The sequence below is a fragment of the Panthera tigris genome, chromosome C2, assembly GCF_018350195.1.
Source record: "Panthera tigris isolate Pti1 chromosome C2, P.tigris_Pti1_mat1.1, whole genome shotgun sequence".
NCBI classification, from domain to species: Eukaryota; Metazoa; Chordata; class Mammalia; order Carnivora; family Felidae; genus Panthera; species Panthera tigris.
Genome location: NC_056668.1, coordinates 45,511,960 through 45,530,757, shown reverse-complemented (window position 1 = coordinate 45,530,757; position 18,798 = coordinate 45,511,960). Strand labels below are relative to the sequence as shown.

General features: G+C 37.4%; 1 protein-coding gene across 2 annotated transcripts in view; it reads right to left on the bottom strand.

Moving 5' to 3' along the window:
• The window catches only part of CRYBG3 (crystallin beta-gamma domain containing 3), a 130,276-nt gene that overhangs the window by 50,548 nt on the left and 60,930 nt on the right, over positions 1-18,798 (bottom strand). For both annotated transcript variants that reach the window (XM_042998379.1, XM_042998380.1), the window contains exons 8-12: positions 18,111-18,247; positions 16,463-16,577; positions 15,297-15,332; positions 13,056-13,189; positions 9,603-9,729 (exon numbers count right to left, since the gene is read on the bottom strand). In XM_042998379.1, coding sequence (XP_042854313.1) covers positions 9,603-9,729; positions 13,056-13,189; positions 15,297-15,332; positions 16,463-16,577; positions 18,111-18,247 — 549 coding nt within the window. The remainder of the gene's footprint in view (positions 1-9,602; positions 9,730-13,055; positions 13,190-15,296; positions 15,333-16,462; positions 16,578-18,110; positions 18,248-18,798) is intronic.

The following is an 18,798-nucleotide window of genomic DNA, read 5'->3' as shown; positions in this document are numbered from 1 at the left end:
GGCTAATGCCAGAGAGCCTTACTCCTTTGCTAGAAAGGAACATTGTAACTAAATTAGAGACTATGGTGCTACTAACTCCAGGACAGATAAACAATTATGTGTTTTTGGAAATTACTGGATATTTTATGTGTTTTGGAAATTACTGGATATTAAAGGGTTCAGGAAAATAGTTTGCTGCTAAATCAATTATTAAAGGAGACTCAATCACACCTACTCTCTACAAAAAATAAATAAATAAACTGGGGTCTGACTCCTAAACACTGTCTCTAGCCCTTGGAATGGTTACAAACAAGCAGGGCAATTACTATTACCAAGCTCACAGAGCTAAAAGATGATTAAAACACAGCATCAGGGCTTCTATTTAGGGAGGGACAAAACTTATCAAATGGCCCAAAGATGTTTACTAGAAAAAATTTGTCAAGGACATTTCTCCAAGTAGTATCAGGCTGTGAAGTGCGTCTTAGAAACAATCCTTTCAACCACAAACTTGCTTTCCCAGACAGTCAAGGAACTGGAGACTATCCAGGAAAGATTAACAATTAGGTCTCACTCAGATGCCAAGGTCAAAAAAAAAAAATCCACCATCTGTTTGTATGGGTTAATACTTTTAATTGGGTAGAGGCCTTCTCCTACAAGACAAAAAAGGCACAAAAAGTAATAAAAATTCTGCTTCATAAAATAATACCCAGGTTTGGCTTATCTAAATATTTACAAATTAATAATGGTAAATGGCTGCCTTGACTCTTTCTCTAATAGAACTCCTGGCTCTTAAAAAAGTTTTACACATCAAAATAAAGCAGACTGTCTGCTTATACTCAGCAAAACTCTAACACCTCACAAGGATTACATGCCAAACTCTTAAAAATAGAGCCACCATTGATTACTTACTGCTCCTGCTTCTCCATCACTTGGGTTATGAGAGATTCCCTGACATATGTTGTTTACAAAGTCAGGGTCTCTCCTAGATTATTTGACAGGTTTGGAAACTAGAGACATTATCTTAAGACGCCATCTTATTGGTCAATATAATCTTTACTTTGTGTTTTTCTCTTTATGTCTACTAACGTTTATGCCACCTCATACCTGCCAGCCTTCCTGTAAAACCATACTGTGGGCCATTCGACCAACCCTTAGGTAGACTAACTGCTGTACCCCTATACCGTCCCTTAGCTTGAAGAAGCCAGAACGGTCATCGTCCCTGTTCCCTAACAGTAGTTACAGGCCCTATGCCAGGGGAGAAATAAATAGGGAAAGGGTTAACATTAGGCAGGGAGAGATAAGGGACCTTCAGGGAAAGACTGCAGCTGCAAGTGGGAGGCTAAAAAAGCAGATGGGGTTCTCCCCTTATAAAATCCTTTATCAAGGGCACAAGCAGGGGATCTAAATGAGATAGACAATCTAATCCTAAAACAACAGATACGGGCCCTTGGCTTTACCCTAACCACCTTTCACCACTGGGTCAGGGAACGATTACCTGTGAATCTGCCTACAGATGCTCACCCCTTTAAACCAGGAAATGCAATATGGATAAAGTAGTAAAATGTCCAACCCCTAAAGCCCCTCTGGAGGGGACCATTCACTGTCATTTTGTCCACCCCTACTACAGTAAAGGTAGCCAAAGTGGGTACCTGGATTCACCACAGCAGAGTGAAGCTGGCATCTTGAAACTGGGAATGCGTTCCTGATCTATCAATGCTGTGCAAGCTGACCATATGGAAGAAGCAATATGCAACTCCAGAGGCTCCAAGAAACTGCAGCCCTGCTTTAGTCACTCCAGAAGCTGACTAATCCATGCATGGCAGAAGCTTGAGGAATCGATGTCCTTAAGTCCAAAAGACTGTCCTTATTTTCTATATGTTTCCTTACTGTGATGCACTATCACGCCTTGTTTCCCACTACCATTGTGGTTCCTGCTCTACTCCTTTCCATAGGTTGGCAGAGGCTGCCTCGGCTGGCTAAAAATGTGATGAGAGGTTTTTGTTAACACTCACCTTCCTTTTGGGAATAGAATACTTCGCTGGTACCTACATGGGGAAACAATGGCCTTAAGAGACTAAAAATTAGATCCCCACAAACCTTATAGTAAAACAAAATACCCCAGTCCTACTATTGGGGTTTGGCTTCTTAAAAGCTCAGTTACTGGGAAAAAAACTGTCTTGCCTAGTGGAGAAAAGTTCATTGTCGTCTGTTAAAAATTTAGCACGCCTATGCCAAAGATTTTATAACTCAACTGTCCGAAAAACCCAATGGTGAGGGACCTCAGGTCACCTTGAGCCAGATCCCCACCCCTTGTCTAACTTCTCCCATCTCTGAGAGGCCTGAGACAATGTCAACACAGGCATCAAAGGCGAGTCCCAGGTGGACTATGCTAGATATGTGCAAAGACAGCCTATATACTACTTCCCTCAATCTGGTCAGGGTCATATGTGCTGGAAACTACTCATCCATCTTTCTTCCTGCTCCCACTTGCTAGAGAGAAGTATTTGGGATTCCAAGTATATGGGGACAGGGAGACTCAAAGAAAGCAGTGTGCCTTACAAATTAATACTCAAAAAGATAATAAATGGCCTCTGGAGCATATAATCCAATATCATGGCCCTGCCATCTGGGCAGAGGATGGGTATTGCGGCTACTACACTCCCATTTACATGCTAAACCGCATAATTAGACTGCAAGCAGTTGTAAAAATTTTAACAATGAAACTGCCAGAGCTCTTAACTTACTAGCCAAGCAACAAACCAAAATGTGCAATGCCATCTATCAAAATTGCTTGGCCTTAGATTACATGCTTGCTTCTGAGCGAGGTGTTTATGGAAAATTTAACTTGAGCAACTGCTGCCTACAGATAGGTAATGAGAGGAAAGTCCAAGAAGAGATCACGGATCAAATGAAAAAGGTTTCTCGTGTCCCAGTCCAGACCTCGAACGACTGAAACCCTGGGGAGTTATTTGGAGGATGATTTTCAACTCTCAGGGGATTCAAAATCCTCATGGAAATTATCCTCCTAATTTTAGGAGGCTGCTTAATGTAACCTTGCTTAGCTCCCCTGGATGTAGTCTGCCTCCAATCTCATTGAGGCCATAATTAAAAAAAAAAAAAAAAAAAAAAAAAAAAAAAAAGCCACTCATGTAATGATGTTATAAAAAATTTAACCTCTAAACCAAGATGATGCTCTTTGACCCTAAATAGAGGGGTCTGAGCATCAGAGGGGGTAATGTGGTAGGGTCCCCTCCCTAAGGATAAAAAAAAAAAAAAAAAAAAACCTCAAGGAAATCTTGCTATTAGTGCACTTGACAACATCCCTCGCGACCTTGTAACATGAGACCACTTAATCAGACTACATGTTTGTGTGTTACCATATATGGGAGACAAACAAGTAAAAAATACATTAAAAACTATGCCACGTGGCATTTGGGGCTCAGTTCTTTGAGGACGAGCCCAACTGAGGGGTGCCGGCAGGAATAAAGTTGCTTCCTGGAAAGAGAAGTCTCAATATCACGACTCTCTGTGTGCGACATTACTGCTAGAGAACCAAACTCTCTTCCTCTGTCCCTACTATTTCGTTGTTTGTAGATTAGTCTTAGACCTATGGAAAATGTTAGCAACTTCTGTAAGTCTAAACAATATCCATTTTCTCCTGCTTTTAATACGTTATAAATCTAATCTAAGAATAGATTTCGAGGATAAACATTCACCTTACATGAACAAGCAAAACAGCGTCAAAAACAACCAAAGCATCTATCAGAAGAAAATACATTAAAAAAACCTCTCATTTACTACTTACTTCTCAACTTCCAAGGAATTAAAAACTTCATATCAATGGATCAAATTTCATTTGAGACTTCAGGATAAAAGAGAAAGGCTTTTTACCTGAAATGTTTATTATAATTCATAACCCATAATTGTGTTTTTAATTCCTCCTTGACAGTAAACCTTTGGAACCTGACAATATGTGTTACTTTCATTACCTTCACAAGGTTCTTAAATAAAAATGAGAGTTGGGTGAATTTATTTCACATCACTGTCACCATCCCTTCTTTTTAAAATTTTTCTTTTTTCATGTTTATTTATTTTGAGAGAGAGACAGAGCGCGAGCAGGGGAGGGACAGAGAGAGAGGGAGACACAGAATCCAAAGCAGGCTCCAGGCTCTGAGCTGTCAGCACAGAGCCCGATGCGGGGCTCAAACCCATGAACTGTGAGATCATGACCTGAGCTGAAGTCAGAACTTAACCGACTGAGTCACCCAGGCTCCCCACCATCCCTTCTTTTATTAATATAACACTTTATCCTTAAAATACCTGTACTTGTTATCATTGAGCTCCCCTAAATCCTAATTTTATATATATACATGTAATATACATGCATATACATGCATACACATGTCTATCTTGAGAAAGATCCACCATTTTCCAGATACAAATATAAAAGTATAAAAATATATTAAAAAAAAAATATATATATATACACACACATACATAAATATATAAAATCAAGCCTTTAAATGTTCCATAAGTGATTTGCCGTAAAGTCCCCAGGACAAGCCTTTCAACTGAAATATGCACAACTGGTGGCACACCAGCAATCCTGGTTATACTGACAACACAAATTTTCATCACCCGAAGAAGCTGAACATGCCTGTTTCTTGTAACCTGTAAGTATAAAACAAGCTCCAAGTGGCTGTGAGGATACAATGTGAGGATTAGCTGAAAGGAGCCCCATCTGGGTCCTGGTCAAGGAACTGGTACTAACAGTAACTAACCAAGCAGGCCCAAGAGCTCCAGGAGAGTCTGTAGCAGTTCTTAATTACATGGCCCTCTCCTCCCTTACTCTGGTAACTCTGGAATGCTCCATCTCTGCTTTTACTTCTTCTGCCCCTACAACTGTTCTCTACTCCCTGTTAGGGTTGCAGGAATAGGGGAACAAGGATAAGCTGAAACGCCATGGTTCACATTATATTGGAGTAAAATGAGACAAAGACATAAAAAGACAAATACAGATATGTGTACATGTGCTGTGTTTGTGACCTTTCATTAAGAAATAACTATGTTATGATGTTATGTACTTTACTTGAGCAATGATTTGCACAAATCCTACTGTGTGGGCTGTGCAAGAGTGAACTGGGAAGCAGGCAACAACAATGCAGCCTGGAAGCTGAGCAGAGGAGGGACCCACTGTCACAGGACCCAGTGTCAAGTATAAGAGCTGACTGCTGCCATATGCTTGTGGATTCACAAACAAATTTCCTCATATGGATTGAGTTTGTGTCCTTCCTACTCTGTCTGCTATTCTGAGAGACCCGGCCAAGGGCCACAGGAGCCTCTTAAGTGGCATCACTCTCCTCTTTCCATCTTCTGCTTTTGTTTACTCAAGGCTTTTCTTGCCTTACAGCTTTTGCCTTCTATCTTTTTCTAAGTACCTTTCTGAGCCACTTTCCTTTTTTCACTCTCTGCATTCTTCACTCAAATCTACCAAATATACATTATCTGATCTAGTTGACAGTTACCATCAATATGGTGTCCCTACTGGGCAGAGCTCGAACTAGCCCAAATCCAATCACCTGGGCTAAATCTCCTGGGGATACATGTATGAAGTGTGATATAAAACACACAAAAAACTACAAAAACCCAAACCCACAACTTCTAACTGCCTTGTTCAAGAGGAGATTGCAATAGGCACTTAAGAGTCATGTCCAGGGTAAGCATCATGAGATTTCTATGTTACTAGCATCCCTGCTTTGCCAGGTGCAAAAATTATATAATTTTGAAAGTCACACAGATTAAAGTGGAGCTCTGTTGCTTGAGAAGAATGAATAATGATGGAATGATCTAAAATTTGTATTCCATTTTATATTTTTAAAGCACTTATATCCAAGGGAAAATCTGGATAGCTTACTCTGGTAAGCTATCTCTGGTCCAGAGCTCCCCATTGTCAGAAAAAATGAGCAGATGCTTTGGGACCAAAGATAAGTCTTTAAGGATTAGTAAATTGGGTGTTTTTAAATTCCATACAATCCCATAGCTGATCTGCCCTGGAGCTCTTGTGCTAAAACCCCTGGTGGGCAAAGTATTATGAGACACCAGTGGAGAATTGGTATATACATTTATTTAGGAGAAATAATGGTCTCCCCATTGCATACCACCTGGTTTCAGAGACCTGAAAAGAGGCCCCAGGTCTGAAAATCCTAACAAAAGCAAATCCAAAAGTTAAGCTAGTATAAAACTGAGGGGAAAATACCGAGGAAGCCAAGGAATAAAAATTCATTGTTTAATCCCTGGAGTCTAAATACTCCTATATTCTTCTGGACCTCTCCTTTAAAAAAAAAGAAAAAAAAAAAAAAGAAATTAACTCAAAGTCAGTATATCTGACTGCCTCATTTGGAATTAGAAACATATTTCCTGTTGTCTTCTCCAAGCACTCCAAGACACAGATCACATTATCCCTAAGGAACATGTCCAGAATTTGACCTTAGTAGATTCACAGTGTTCTACATTCTGAAGCCAGGACATTAGAAAACTGTATTGCATTATGCAACTTTTCTATCTATCTTCTTCTTTATTTTGTTTTATATTACTTTAATTTAGATCTTACATGTAGTGCATCATTCTTTCCCAGGTTAGGGACACCTGAAAATCTATATGGGGAAAAAGATGTCTCATGTCAAATCTACCTGCTAACCTATATAGGTTATGACAACCATGAGAGCTTTAAATCTTACGTCTAACAATAGTGTGTCTTAAATTTAAAATTTTTCAGAGAGAGTAGATCTTATGTCTTATCACAAGAAAAAAAAATAATAATAATAAAGGAGCAGGAAGAAACTTTGGGAGAAGACGGGTATGTCTGGTCTTGATGGTGGTAATGGTTTCCCCAGTGTACACATGTCTGCAAACTCATCGAGTTGTAGATGTTAAATATGTACAGCTCTTTATATGTCAACAGTGTCTCAATAAAGTAGTAAAAAAACCCAAAACTCTTCCAACTCTCTGCTATGTCTGAAGAATGCAAAATATTTCATCTGAAAATATTTTAGTGAACATAAATTTAAATTATAAATGAACTGTCTGAAAGTCATGTAAATATTTATTATACATGTGTACTGGTCTGCAATGTTAGCATACATTTCTAGCTACAAATGAAATGCTAATAAGCTTTTGGTTGAATGAAATCCAGTTTTCCAAAGTTAAGGTACTTTTTTAGGGTAATCACTCTGTAACAAAAATTAAAAAAAAAAAAAAAGGAAAATATGGGCTCTACAGTAACACAGACTTGGTCTCAAATAACAATTCTACACTTGGTATGACTCTTACCTGAGACCCTTAGTTTCCATTCCTATAAGATGAAAATGGTAACAGTGTCTATCTTGTGGTCTTTGTGAAGATTCAGTACAAGTATGCATGTAAGGCCATTAATAAGCACTTGACAAATGTCAAGATTATAATAATATCTTTATAAGCTAACAAGTAGTCTTTTAATTGTTAAAAAAAATCTTAACAGAAGATTTTATGTCAAGGGAATTTATTTACATAAAAGCTGTCGTTATTTTCGTAAACACCCCAAACTTTTGTATACAGCAGTAATCAACATGCCAATTCCTACCAGTTTTTCCAATGTATATTATCATACTTTCTATACCAAATACCTATTATTTGGCTATATATAGTATTTATATCTTTTCACATTTTCTATTATTGGGAGATTTCAATGAGTGATTTGGGGTTTTATTCTGTTTGCTTGTTTTAGTCATAGTCATCATGAGAAGATGCCACATTCATTGTTGAACATTTCTAGGAACAGCAAGGCTTCCATTCAGCTATCTTTTTAAATAAGGAGGAAAAATATTAAAAATTATTCAACATTAGAGCAGAAGATTCTTGGACTCATGACTCATAGTTCCCTGAATGCATATGGTTGTGAAGAACTAAAATAAAAGGATGAAGGTTCTATCTTGTTTCATCTTGCTTGCCTTTTTAGAGGTCAAGAAAGGAATAGCTAAGTAGAGAAAATGCATGGACCTTGCATAATAGAATTGTGGACTAAGTACCTCATAGTTATCTATCCACTGCTCAAGGAAACTCAGTGCCCAATTATCTTCAGTGGCCTGTCTTATAGGTCTTTTAGGTAGAACTGGTTTCCAACTCGTGGTCTTACTAACAAGGATCATTCATGGAGAAACACAAAAAAAGCTCCCTTGCTCCTGTGCAGCTTTCCCCATTCTTGGCTCCTCCTGCCTGACCAGATGAATAGCCCAGACAGACAAAAACCTAAAAGGCCAGAGCATGCAACTCTTTGTGCCCATTCAAAGTTCATGTGGACACCCTTCACTTCATTATCAATTCCTTCAAAGAGGGCTTTAGAGGTCATTGCAGACAGTTAGTATTTACATGGGTAAAGATTACTTTGGGAAGAGACTGCAGAACTCCTGAATTGCAAGAAAGCATGCTCCTCTGAACATACTTAAAAATCTCCAGAGCTGGTCAGAAAAATAAGCAACATTTGATAAACCCTGATCCCTACAGAACTCTCTAGCATGTATCTCTTCTCTGTGACCTTGACTTCTACCTGGAGTTCTGTAATGTCCAGACTTATCTCCTCCATCCCAAGCCATTTCTGGATAGAGTCACCACAAAGATCTTTCTAAATTTCTAATCTAATCTTGCTCACTGGGCATAAGATCCATCAGAGGCTCAAGGTCAAATAAAGAAAAAAATAATAATCTGGACTCAACATGTGTATAAGGCCCTTCATTATCTGGCTTTTGCCCTCATTTCTCCCAAAGTTCTGCCTAATATCCTGACTTAATTGTATTTCCCAAACACCCCAGTTTCACTTATAAGAGGATTTCTCAACCTCTGCACTATTAACATTTTAGACCAGATGACTCTTTGTTTTGAGAGGGCTGTCCTGTGACTTATGGAGGTTTGGCAGTATCCCCGGCATCCATGGAGTAGCTATCAGTATCAGCCCCCATCTAGGCCTCCACAAATCACAACAATCCAAAATGTCTCCGGACACTGTCAAATGCTCCCTAGGGGTAAAATCACCTCCAGCTGAGAACTAGTGGCTCGCATCCTTGCCTTTTAATGTTAATCTCTTGCTAAAATAGCACCTACCTTTCTGATTCACTCTGTCCTGGAACCTCTCCACTTGGCTAACTCTTGAATCAGACATTTTACTCAACTGTTATCTTTTCCTCTCTATTTCCAAGTGGGAGTAACTGACCTTTTTCTGGGTACCCTGAGTACTTTGTGCTTAATCCAATCATAGCCAAATAATATCAAACACTTATATAAATGCTATTTTCTCTAGTAGACTGCCTGCTCTGCGAAAGCAAGGACTGAGTGGCCACTGTATCTCCAGTATCTGATACAATACAGCTCACAAAACAGGTGCTCAAAAAGTACTTATGGGATTGATGGATGAAAAGTAAACATAAGTATTCTATAATAATCATAAAGTTAAGAAAAGCAGGCAAGCCACATTAGTGGTTCAGTGTAATGCTCTCAGGTATTAGAAACATTTTATAACCTCATGTTTTATCACAACTCATGACTGATTTTCATGGAGAGAAAACAGAAAATTACGAATAACAAAGCTAACTCACAGCTTGTAAGAAGCGGAAAGACAAGATGGGGCCACTTAATGCTCCACAGGCATTACTGTCTTCAAAATTTCCTTCTTCAAGCAAGAATTGCTGGCCTTTAAAATGTTCTTTTTCATAGGCAACCCACCTAGAAATACAAAGGATATCCAATTAAGCCATGAATAAAAAAAAGAAAAAAGAAAAAAAAAAAGAAAATATCCCGATAAAGCACTTAGTTGTATTATCACCATATTTTAAAAAAACAACACATTGTTTTGTTACCATTTATAAAGACAGATAAATGCTGTATGCTTCATGGATCAATAGCTTTTATAGTTTGCCGGCTTTTCCCAACAAAGGTTAACTATTGTAGAATTACAACAGGGCAAAGCTTGCTAATTGTGGCATGACATGATACTGTATCTCAATATGGTGGTGGTGCGGGGGGAACAGCCAATTAATGGAAAGTACAAATAGCCAATGACAAAAGTTACAAACCTATGCTGAGATTCAAAGAGCCATTCTTATTTTATTGACAAAGCCCTTCTGTAATCACAGAGAATGATTACTATATTAAACATTTTTCTAGGGTTTAAATCAAAAGAACCTCTCAGTAGGCTTCAGATCTAAAACACATTACCGGTGGTTTTAACAAAGAGGAAATGCAACTGGGCTGGCATTAGCGCTGATGGCCCACACATATATGAAGGCTTCTGTAAAAATTTAGGGGTGGGCAATTTTGTCCCCACCATTTAATCAGTGGTGATAATGGGAACAGGAAGGACGGTGACACAGTATGCTCCAGGGACACAGGTTTCTTGACTTCTCATCTAAAACTGTCAGTAAAGAACACTGATAAACATCATTGGTCATTAAGCTCCTCCACAAAACTTACCTTTTTATGGAATAATTCACAGTAGCTAACGAATGTAATGTGGGCATGGATGATTCATAACACACAATGGCCTGCTTAAATCTGCCTTGAGGGGCACTGTGGTGTTACAATGGGAGCCCCTCCAATGGAGAAGATTCCAGAATGACTATTTTGGGCTCGTGGGTTGGGAACTTCTGCATTCTGGGGCTTGACAAATGAAGCTGGGTACGGCTGACTACTATTGTTTTCAAAAAATTAAAAAACTACTCCAAAAAATTGTTTCCAAAGGGCATAAAATAATAGCAGTCGCTCAGCAATCATGTACACCTCCTCATTTTCTGCATGTAGGTGTGTATATGGCAAGGGAAGAAGGGGTCCACATGAATGGGGATAAACATATTTTATATATCTTAGTGAATTTGTAATATGTACAAGAACATTATTTTATTCTTAAACTATTATGCGAAGATAAACTGCACAAGAAAGCTTTCAAAATTTTTTTTGAGTTTATTTTTGAGACACAGAGAGTGAGTGAGTGAGCTGAGGTGTGTGCATGTGGGGTTGGGGAGGGACAGAAAGAGGGAGAGAATCCCAGGGAGTCTGCACTGTCAGCACAAAGCTTGATGCAGGGGTCGATCTAATGAACCGTGAGATCATGACCTGAGGCAAAATCAAGAGTCAGACACTTAACCTACTGAGCCACCCAGGAGTCCCCAAAACTTTCAAATTCTAAATGTGGCTTTCATTTATATAAATGTGGCTACTCAAAACATGCTTTTAATAAACCTGAATGGGAAAAAGAATAAAAGATATAGAAGACCTAAATATTAAAGACAGATTAATAAATTATTACATGATGACAGTTCAAAAATCTTCTCAGCTTTTTTACAATAAAGTTTTGTCTAACATTCAATTTATATATCCATCTGGGATATTTAAAAACAGATGTTATCTGAGAAAAATGAAAAAACATCAACCTCACTTTCTCTAGATTCCTCAAGATGGGACAGAGATGAATTCTTACTACCTGCAGATAAACAGTTAACAAAAGTGAAAAGTGGTAGTAACACTGAAAAACAGTGAAATCAACTGTTCACTTTTAAATGGGGATATGACATTTTACTCCTACAGTTGTCATATGAAAAATGAAACTTGTGTATATTGTATCACAAGCCATAATGTTTTCTTGAGAGTTTTTATAGAACAATTACAAAAAAACTCAGGAAACAATGCAAATCACAATCTAGTTAATGGGAAAAACATTCAGATTCCAAAGGGAAGAAAAGGCAATAATATTTAGCAGGGTTAACAAGAAGCATATGTGTTCACAGATTAGAGAAGACTGCAAATAAATATGACACAATAAAAATTTGTTTATCCAAAACATGTTTGTTTTTCAAGGGCCTAATAATTTTTTAATTGAAGGATAAAGAATTAAATGATTACCAATGTCAGACTAATTATGGATATGTCCTACATATCTAATATATGGCATAGTCTCTTATGTTTCCATTTTGGCTAGTGTGGCCATCACTTGATTTACAGCCAGAAACTGCAAAGTCTAAGTCTCTAAATGTAGACCCTTGAGAGATCTAAGACCCATCATTTAACTTCTATGAATAAATATTTTAGTAGAATCTTTTGCTAGAATAGCATGAAGAAGTTTTATGATGTTACTGCAAATAATGAGACATGGATACTTAAAATGAACCAACATTCCAAATAAACTATCATATCAACAGAGAGACCAACAATGTTCATGGAGGAATTCTAGTACTAAGTTGACAATGGCAAATAAGCTCTGATTTTATCTGCCAGGATACAAATACAAACCCATATCCCACCAGTTCAGTCATGGATTTTCTGGGGTCCCTGCCCCATAAACCGATGACTGAGATTAGGTTACACTTAGATTTATACTTAGAGGTTCTTGGGGGGGGCTTCCTCAAAAACAGTATAATGTCAGAGGGTAACCAATGTAAAAAATACTTGACTTGGGAAACCTACAACCCAGGCTACTTCTTTAATGAAGGACTCACTGGCAAGATCCTCAGCACAGAAAGTTAACTAAGATCCACAGAATAGAGAATCAAAATTGGGGCTTCCATTCATATTCAAAATTTGTAAAACAAAACATATCAATTTCTTTTATCTGAGAGAGAGAGCGAGCGCACAAGCAAGTGCGCAAACGTGGCGAAGAGAGAGATAGAATCCCAAAATGTGGGGCTCAATCCCACAACCCTGGGTTCATGATGAGTCCAAATCAAGAATCAGACACTGGAACAGATTGAGCCCTTGAGGCATCCCCCCCCACCCAAAATAATTTTATTTTGCAATTTTTATCTTCTATATTGTGTTTAGCAATACCAAGTGTTTAAGTTTTAGAAACTATTTTCTATATTCAATCTATCTCAAAATCTCTAATACAATCAAGAGTTCACAGGAAAGCCATTAGTAACTATTTTTTTTATTTTATAGTACCTTACAGAAAAGATGCATATTTTTAGATTAAGGCACATTCTTTTTGCTCTGCTTAGCACATTTTCTGTGATCTTCAAAGAACAGACTATTAATTGCAATATTGAAAACATAACACTCACACTCCACCGATGACACGAATTGATCCAATTCCATGAAAATCCCCGTTATTTTTTAAGAACTTAGGGACAGAATCTATGTGTTCACTAAACTCTCTGGCCTGTCCACAGAAGTGAGGTTTTTCATAAATAATAACCTGGAAGATATGAAAGAAAATTACTTAACATGCTCATATTTTAGAATAGGTACAAAATTCATTTACTTAAGTGACACTAAAAATCCCAACATGAACAGGGACACCATCCATTTTTGCACTAATATTTATTTACAACGTAGCACACTGACTGATATTGACAAGGATTTATGTGGGTTATTACCATGAAGATACCTTAATAATATGTTTCTGTCACGATTACGCTGTTCTGGTTACCCCAATCCTAGGACCATCTGACAGGGTAAATTGTCTTATAATTGACTCTTAAATTACCTAATTTTAGCTCTCTGCCTGGAATTTAACACAGGCCCACCTTGTATTTATTGACTTTCCCCTATTAGACATAAATAAAAACACTCTTGAGGTTCTAGGACATAATAATAAATTATCTACTGAATTGAGAAACAACAGCTGCTTCTTATAACATGGTGGCTGCCAGTCACTAGTAAGAAAGAGATATGCAAATTCTTGAATTTAAATATAAAACTTCCTAATAAGAAGAAATGATTGAAAAAATTATGGTGTTTTCTTTTTGTTGGGTTTTTTTTTTTATATTTGATTCATATGGGTTGGGAGGTAAGTATAGTAGAAAACCCATTTCTAGCATTTCATTTATTTTAAATTTGGATTGGTCCAAGTAGGTCTCTTCCACCATTTTGGTGCTCTTTACTTCCCAAGTATGACCTGTCTGCCTTTAGTATGTGGAAATGATAATGGTGATAATGGCACTAATCTATCTACGTTCTATCACCAGGTCCTACTTGTGGCTAATGGCATACGTTGCATACAACTGGCAAAATAAGGCCCCATGCTAAAACATACTGACCAAGTTCTATCTAACTTGTTTTCAAAAATTTATAAGATTATACAAACTGAAAAAAAAACATGTAGTACAGCTCCGGTGTTCCACATATTTAATTTTCACAGGGTGATGTATTTGAAGAGGTGAAGTTTTATTTGGTTTAATACTTTCTACATCTGAACACATTCAAACTAAGAAGCAGTAATTCTTTGATGAGCAAGCCGTCAACTAACACATAACACCTTGAAAATGTGACCATGTGTGATAGCTATTTAATTCATATGCCTCTACAACCTGTCAAACTGCAAATGTCCAGCCTGTCACACCTGAAGAAACTGAGACAGGAGTCACTCAACTGTCACAGCTAATTTTGTATCTTTCAGGTCACTGGTTCGAAACCTCAGCTGCATGTTATCACAATCACCTGTAGAATTTGAAAACTTCTGACTACACCCCAGACGAAAACGATATTCTGTGAGTGGAATACAATCGTAAGTATTTTTTTTTTAAACTTGGATATGCATGACTCCAACACAGAGCTAAGGTATACTATGCTCAGATACTAACTTTTAAAAGATTCCACCTATGTGATTAAGAGAATGGTGGTCAATTCCATAAGTTAGAAAGGTGAGAAATGGGAGGGTTGGAGGAGCTGTGTCTTGTTTTGCAGGGCAGGAGATAGATAGATGAATCTTTGTTTCCATGCCTGCCTGTGGAAGTGCTATTCGCTAGTTAAGCAGAGGTCTGGCTGAATCTTTGATCACTGCACTGGTTTTTTTCCCGCTCTCCTTTCACACACATTTTATAATTTCATTTCCTTTCCCCAAATGGGCTTAATCCTGGTGTCTCTACTGTTCCCTTCAGGTACTTATTTATTCTTACCAACTGATATCTGACAGGAGCTACCTACTGCTTCTTCTGATCACCCCTGATCTCCTTTCTGAGCATCACTCCCAAAAGACTGCTCAATATCTCTGCTTGAATGTCACGCTGCCACGTCCCTAGCCCCTCCCCACCAAATCAAAAATCAAACCTATCACCTTTCCACCCTGTAGTAGCTGCTCATTGGGTCTGACTAGGTTGTCAGCAAGACCTCCATCCTTGCATACTGACCTCACTCTCCATCACAGCATGGGTCCTCAGTGACTGTTCTGTGCAGTCATTTCCCACCACTCCCAACATCCACCAAGTATTATTAGAATATACCAGTCATCATTTTTTTACTTTAATAGTTCAAAATATGTGAAGATTAATACTGAAACTATAAAAGTCTGTTTTAAGACTCACCTTTAGGTTCATAGGCATTTCCACTTTTAGTCCACCCTTAAGATAAGAAATTTTAATATTAAAGACTTAGAATATCTGGAAGTAACTAAGTGACATATGTAGGTTATATAAACATCTGATTAGTGAAGATTACATACCAGTCAGCTTTAAGTTGTGGTAAATTTTAAAATTTAAGTACAGAACTCTATAGCAGTCAAAACAGACTCAGACTGCTCATCGATGTAGATGGGACAAGAAATCTTCAAAATATACATTCCAGATTACAACCAGTATAAGGAAGGAAACTGAGCTTTTTAGTCCTTAAGCACATGCAACTGATTAAAGATTTAATCCCACTGCAGAGAGTACCAAGAAATAGAGTGGAATTGCTAGATTTAAAAACTCTCCTTTGGCAGAATAGATTTCCAAACCACTGACACTACATTTCCTCATGACAACTGCTCGGGCTTTCTAAATTAGAGTGCTTCCCCTTCCAAGTTCTATAAACACTTTTTATCATACTTACAGTCTTTGTGACATCAAGGTTGCAGAACATAAAAGGTTAACCCCTTCACAAAAACTAATTCTAGAATTTCCTGTTTTTAATGCTACTCCACATTGTGGTATTTCTTAAAATTTTGTAGGTTTTCTTGGTTTTTATTTTTTAAAAAGTACAGAGCAACCAAGAATGGTTTATCACTCACCTCACATTTAATTGAAGAGTCTGCCCTCAAATAAAAATGTTTGCAACAAAAATAAATACTGCATGCACTTATTATCTTTAAGAGAGCAACCACTGACAGATCTATTTATTATTAATGCTGTGCTCATCATTCATTACTGCAATGGAAAAGCATAATTTACTGTAAGTGGTTTTCTAATAAGCATCAAAAAAAATTCAGAACTTTATTCAAAATTTTTGTACAATGGTACTTATAAGGAAATGGCATGCACTGTAATAAACTTAACACAAAGTAAATTCAGACATTTGTCTTCTAGAAAGCATTAAAATGTTTTCACACAGATATTCTCTATAATATAAAGAAACAGAAAAATAACATATAGGTTGTTGATTCAGTAGTATACATTCTCATTTCTCAAGATAGAGATGCATGAGCAATCACCATAGCTATTTAACTTTGGGCTCATGGGCATTTTGGAAAAATGCTTCTTTTTAATTTGCTTACCATCTGAAGTGGATGCAATGATTTAATTTCTGTTGCAGAAATCTCAAAGAGTCCATGGTCTTCCTCCAAAACTGTAGCTTGTCCCTTAAAATTAATATCTGGGTAGGCAAGCCAACTAAATAAGAAATGAATGGTTAAAGTATAATAGGGATACTATTGTCTTGTAAGAATTAAAAGTAAAAAGGCCTATCAAAAAAAAAAAAAAAAAAACAGGCAAAAACCCAAAACAAAAAAACCTTTGTGGCAAAATTACAACTAGTAAAACATATTCGAAATGAGTTCACTAGAGAGCATATAACAAGAATTAATGTGTTATTAAGTACTCAACATTCAAACACTGTCTTATAAGTCTATTTATTATATGTTTTCCAAGCAGTAAGCATTACTTTTCTTAGAATTTTCCAATATTTAAAAGGTGTGACACCTTTGATTCAAGCAGAATTGGAAAAAAAAAAAAACATTCTACTGTTTTCTTTTTTTAAAGTGGGGCAACCAGAGGTGGGATTCTACAAGGCATTTTACATTTTTTTTTTTTTTCATTTAAGGCATTTTACATCTTTGACCCACATTTTTAGAATCAATAATCAGTTCATTTGGCTGCCTCAGGAACAGCATTTGACATGAGATTCCCAAAAGACCCACTACCTTCTGCCTAAACTTGATAGGTACAGACATCTCATGGACAGGCTCAATTACTGGGTCTGCCCAAGAGTTTTAATCTACGGTTGGGAGAGATGAAGAAAGATGTCCTACAGTGAGCCCCAACTTGTACATCAACCATCATCAGAGCAGATGAAAAGAGTGAAAGACAGAAAAGGAACATGTGTTGAATTGGTATCACAGAATTGTCATTCGAACTCATCTGGAAACTAAACTCAGGGTTTGGTGTGCCTGGGTGGCTCAGCCAATTACGCATCCAACTTCGGTTCAGGTCACGGTTTGTGGGTTCAAGCCCCACATCAGGCTCTGTGCTGACAGCCTCAGAGTCTAGAGCCTGCTTCAGATTATGTGTCTCCCTCTCTCTCTGCCCCTACCCCACTCTCACTCTCTCTCTCAAAATAAATAAAAACACTAAAAAAATTTAAAAACAAATAAATAAATTCAGGCTCAAAGTAGCACCGACAGTCTGAAAGATACCTTCAGAATCAGAAAGGTTTGGCATCAGACCCATGTCCACCAGCTGGTAGCCTGAGACAAATAATATAATTTCCTCATTTATAAAATGAGTATCTCCACCTGCCTTGCAGGAATAGTAATAAACAAAAAAGCACCATGGGTCCAGCCCTGTGGAGGCACTCAATAACTACTGGCACTGAGACATTCTTGAAATAGTTCAAACTCCAGATTTTTAGGTCAGGGACATGTTTTTATTTCTCAATCTCAAAATTTGGTGGGTGAAAAGATGATGGATGAATCTATCAAGAACTATGTCTGAGAATCTCCATCTGTTCCTAGGAGTTCTACATCAAAGACTTAACTGGATCCAAAGGAAAACAAAATCTGTTCAAATCCCCACAATAGTCTTTCTTGAGTATCCAGGAGCATAAACTAAAACTTCACAGAAATGTATGTCACCTACTAAAACATGAAATAAAAAGTTAACTTTGGTGGCCATCAATCACTGTAATAAAAAGAAACTGATACATACACTCCTGACTTCACAGTGAAGGACACAGATTTAGGGATATTCAGCTCTTCCAAATTGGGGACGGCTCGCTGTATATGGATAGGACAATACTCTGGGTCAGACTGTGGGCAAAGTTCTATCTCTGGAATGCTGCAATCCTGAAAAAAAAAAAAAAAAGGCTTTGAAATCATCTGGAGACACACACAATCCAGCATTCTCAATACCCTGGACATGCAATTACAATTATTCTCATTGTTCAGTTGAATTTCTTCTCAAAAACAGCACAAAGGAAATACTGTTTCATTTTACCAGTTTTAAAAATGAATTATTCTAAGAAGTTACATTAATGACATGAAAATTATAAAAATTAATTGAGAAAGTATTACTTTTTTTTTTTGGCTTGGTTTTTATTTTTTTTTCATAGTTTTTAAGTTTATTTACTTATTTTGAGAGAGACAGAAAGCAAACAAGGAAGGGGCAGGGAGAAAGGGAGAGAGAGAATCCCAAGCAGACTCCATATTGTCAGCATGAAGCCCAATGTGGGGCTCGAACTCACGAACCATGGGATATTGACCAGAGCCAAAACCAAGAGTCGGACGCCCTATGTAGTTTTTAAAAGTCTTGTTCTATTAAACAATCAATGTTTAGTTACCAAACTATGTGAGTGCCAGATGTCTTTAAGCCTTCCTTCTCAGAAGCATAACAAAGC